Source organism: Chrysochloris asiatica, unplaced genomic scaffold (assembly GCF_000296735.1).
Source record: "Chrysochloris asiatica unplaced genomic scaffold, ChrAsi1.0 scaffold00174, whole genome shotgun sequence".
In the NCBI taxonomy this organism is placed as follows: Eukaryota; Metazoa; Chordata; class Mammalia; order Afrosoricida; family Chrysochloridae; genus Chrysochloris; species Chrysochloris asiatica.
The window spans coordinates 4069017-4073548 of NW_006408692.1; the positions used below are offsets into that span (position 1 = coordinate 4069017).

The 4532-nt window shown below is 42.2% G+C and overlaps 1 protein-coding gene across 1 annotated transcript in view; it reads left to right on the top strand.

Annotated features, from left to right (window-relative positions):
* Positions 1-4532, top strand: part of AMDHD1 (amidohydrolase domain containing 1) — a 33873-nt gene that overhangs the window by 10169 nt on the left and 19172 nt on the right. Inside the window, exon 2 of the mRNA XM_006871800.1 lies at positions 1698-1804. Within this exon, the coding sequence (XP_006871862.1) occupies positions 1698-1804 (107 nt within the window). The remainder of the gene's footprint in view (positions 1-1697; positions 1805-4532) is intronic.

Here is a 4532-nt window from a genome sequence, read left to right on the forward strand (position 1 = left end):
ATGGCAATGGCTCTGTCTTAGGTTGCCAAGGTTCCACGTAATCCTTGCCTGTCTCTGGTGCTTGGCTGTCTTTTGAATCTTGGTTTCTCTGGCATACCATTTTAAATTAGACACTTGAGGGGGAGAGAAAGGAATAGCTAGAAATATCACAATACAAAGCTTGTAAGTCCATCTTCTGCCTATAACTGATTGGAATAACTAAAATGGGGCTACCACGTGCCCAGTGAAGGAGGCTTCCTGCAGAGCCTCTGCATTTCAAAAGGCCATAGGTGGAATCCTGAACCCTATCCAGAATCTTCTTAGGTGGGAAATTTCCACTTAAACGGACAAGCAGACCAGCCTGGAGCGGCTAGAAAAACAGAAGATACTTCTTGAAAGAAAGACCAACTGGAAAAATACAAAACAATAATGGCAGTCTGACTACTAGAAAAACAAGGAAGCTGTTCACCCAGGATACATCAAGGCAAGTGATCGGGTCCCCTCAGGGCAAACCTCCTTCCAAGACTGAGATTCATTGAGAATTCACTAGCAGACATGTCCTCTGACTGGTGACCATGTTGGTCACCGATAAGGGGAAGTGAGGGGAAAACAGCAATGAAGCTGAGAGCTAAGTCCAACCACATTCAATAGACTCCTGTGAACACGGGTGGAGACCTGGTTGGCCAGCAGTTTTGCAAGACCTGGGGACTCCTGGACCCAGAGTCAGTGACATAGCCACAGAGGACTAGAGTGGAGAATGAAGCATCCAGCTGACAAGAAGAGAGGGCATATGCACAAGAACACCCACACTTGCAGATAATACCCACTTGACCTGGCTTCAATGGCTGGATCATCAGAGCTCATCTAGAAGAAGAAAGAAGAGGAAAAAAAGAGTAATCTGATACAATTTGATGAAATTGATCTACACCTATGAATGCAGTAGCTCAAAAGAGGGAACAAATCTTTACAGTGAGGATCATTCCCACCCCCTCAATACACAGGGTAGACAGGGATGGGCAACTTGGACATTGGCTACCCAAAATGGGAGTGGGAGGAGGCTACAAAGGCAAGAAGTGACTGGCTTACCAGATTTCAAGAGGGAACCTAGATCCAGAGGGCGCAGAGGAAGGTAGAGTCTCCACTGAGTAGTATCCGATCTGTCTGGGTGGGGCTGATGAAAGGAGATACAGATAGCACTCATTGGCACAACAGTGAATAATTGCTATCAGGATTGACTGAGAGGGTTGGAAATGTAAAGGTAGACATTTTGTAGCAAAAGGAGGGGAGGGGTTGACTTTGCAGTTCATGAGTGGAGGTCCCTGGGACCATCAAGGGAGACGAGCAGAGTGCGGGACACTACCCAGAGAAACAGTGATGCCAGAGATGGAGGCAGACACGATGACATGGAGAAATGGAGCAGTTGGGAACTCTAGACCCAGAGAGGGAGAGGGACTGTCTGCTGATGACCAGCGGACAGACTTGCAGGGTATACCCTTTGGTTGGTTGATGATGCAGAGAGGGGATTGTAACCATGGCAATGTAACAATATACCATAGGATGGACATAAAGCTAATGTTCTCCCATGTAAACTATCACATAATTCACAATAAAACATTTTTAAAAAAAGGGACATCCACTGACATATTTTAATTCACCAGTCAGATTTCTCACAGCATTTTCCCAAATTTAAACACATATTTCTTGATTTTTTTCTTCAGAGATGGGCTTATAAAAGCCATTGGTCCTGCTGATGCTATCCAAAGGCAGTTTTCTGGAGAAACTTTCGAAGAAAGAATAGACTGTTCTGGGAAATGTATCTTACCAGGTACTTGCCTCTTTGTTTAGTAAGCCCAGAAAGCACTTATTATAGTAATATACAGAAGAGGAGTAGCAGCTTGTTTAAAGAGGACCACACAGTATATTAACATATTAATAACTGCCATTTAACAAATGTCTCTGATTGACTTTCTAGACACTTCACAAACATGATTTCACATGAAATCCTTCTAACAGCCCATAGTCCTCATACAGTTTTTAAAACTGTAACATGTAGCTAATGATACATGGAGGTTTACAGTTTAGAAAACTGAAATATGAATGTGAAATTGCTTACTCAAGTTTGCTAAACTGGGAAGGGGTAAGTCAGGAATCAATCCCACCCAGTCCCCCTATAACCCCTCACCTACACACTGAAGACAGACAGAAGAAATTCATCAATCCATCACATGCCTGTTGCCAGGGAGTTGGTGCCAACTCTGAAAGTCCCTATAGGATAAAGTAGAACTGGAGTCCTCATGTGGCACTGTAGGATAGTGCACTGGACCACATAGTCATCTGAATTGCAGGGTTGGTGGTTCAAAATCACCAGTCACTCCATGGAAACCCTATACAGGGTCACTATGAGTTGGAACTCACTCAACAGCACTTAACAACAAAAATAAAATCTTATAGGGCTTCTAAGGCTGTGATATTTATGGAAGCAGACTGCCACATTTTTCTCCACCCCACAGTGGCTGATGGGTTTGAACCACTGACCTTTTTGGCTAGCAGCTCAGTGCTGTCACTACTGCACCATCATGGGACCTTAATGAACTATGCAGAGGAGGCAAACACAGCAAGCTGCAGCCTCAAATACCAGAATATACTTTATGTTTTTATAGGGTGTGAAACAAAGGGCCTAGTTTTACAAGGAAAAGTCAACAGAAAACAACCAACTCAAGTGTCTGTTTTATGACTTGGTGTAATCATCTGAAACAAGTTTTACAAATTTTGAGTTCGCACTGTTAGAGATAATGATGGTTAATAAACTGACTCTGTTCTCAGTAACCAAAGATGTAAATAAATGGAGGAGGAATCTCTAAGGTTTGTACCTCCCTGTTCTGACTTACACACAAATTCAGCTTGAAGACAGATTTAGGAATAGAATTTGTCTTTCCCTCTATCTCTCTGTGCACACACACACACACACACACACACACACACACATATGCACATACATACATATGAGGCAGTCCTGGTGTGGTAATGTGGGTCAATGCACTGAATTGCAAGGTTGGTTTGGACTTCAAAGGCAGCGGTTCAAGCTCACCAGCCGCTCCTCAGAATCCCTATACAGGGTCACTGTGAGTTGGAACCAACTCCATGGCCCTTAAAAACAACATAATACATATGAGGATGAGTCAAAAAATTATGCACACTCTGGCTGTAGAATTTCTTTTAAAAAGACAAATGCATCATTTTTCACTGTGACCTCCTTGCTTTTCAATACACTTTACCCGTCTCTCAATAAGCTTTCGTATTCCCTTATTTTAAAATGTTTTGGGCTGAGCTGCAAGCCATGAATGCACAGCTTTCTTCACTTCTTCATCAGAGGTGAATCTTTGTCCTTGAAGGGCTGCTTTCAGTGGACCAAACAGGTGAAATTCTGATAGAGCAAGATCAGGACTATAGAGAGACTGTTTTAATACATCAAAATGAAGTTTTTGTAGAGTGTCAACAGTGTGGGCAGAAATGTGTGGGCATGCAGAGTCATATAAGATCACAATGCCCTTGGAGAGCAGTCCTCTGCATTTAATCTGAAGTTTAGTCTTCTGCTCTTCAGTGAGCAACTCCCTGTAAGAAGCACTGTGGATTGTTGAACCTTTCTCCTGATAGTGTTCCAATACTGGTCCTTGAGAATCCCAGAAAATTGTAAGCATCAATTTTCCAGCTGATGGTGGACTTGTGAACTTTTTCTTGATCAGCAGATGAGAATATTTCCATTCCATACTCTGCTGTTTACTCTCAGGCTTGTAGTGATGATTCCATGTATCTTCTCGAGTTTAAAAAACAAATTTTTACCTACCTTTGAGTATCAGTACAAATTTTGTTTGCAGATGTCCAAATGCTTTTATTTATGCTCCTCTGTGAGATGTTTCAGTAGCCATCCCACACAAACTTTATGAAACCCAAATCAGTTACGGATTATCTCAGAGGCAAAGCCATAGCTGATTTGCAAATATTTTGTGAATATAATCCACCGTCACTCATCTATTCAACAGAATCATTTTATGTGCACACACAATGTCATCAGCCATGGACATGGACTGGCATTTTAATATAACCGAAATGCAGATAATTTTTGACTCACCACTGTAGGAAAAGTACTGGACTCAAAACTGCAAGGTTGGTAGTTCAAACCCACGAGCCATTCTTTGGAATTCCTGTATAGGTTTTCTGAGGAGCTTCTAGTAGTTTGAACCATTGATCTTTTGGTTAGCAGTCTATTTCTTATCCTACAGCGCCACACCAGGACTCCACATTGTTGTTGTTTTAAGTACTGTAGAGTCAGTTCCCACTAATAACAACCCTATGTAGGGTTTCCAAGGAGCAGCTGGTGGATTTGAACCGTGATCTGTGGTTAACAATCCAGTGCTTATCCTACAGTGCCACACACGTATATATATGTATAGTGGTTGTGTGCCGTTGTGTGTCAGTTCTGACTCATAGTGACCCTCAATCGGGTTTTTAAGACATAGTTGTTGTTGTTATGTGCCGTGGTATGTATATGTATA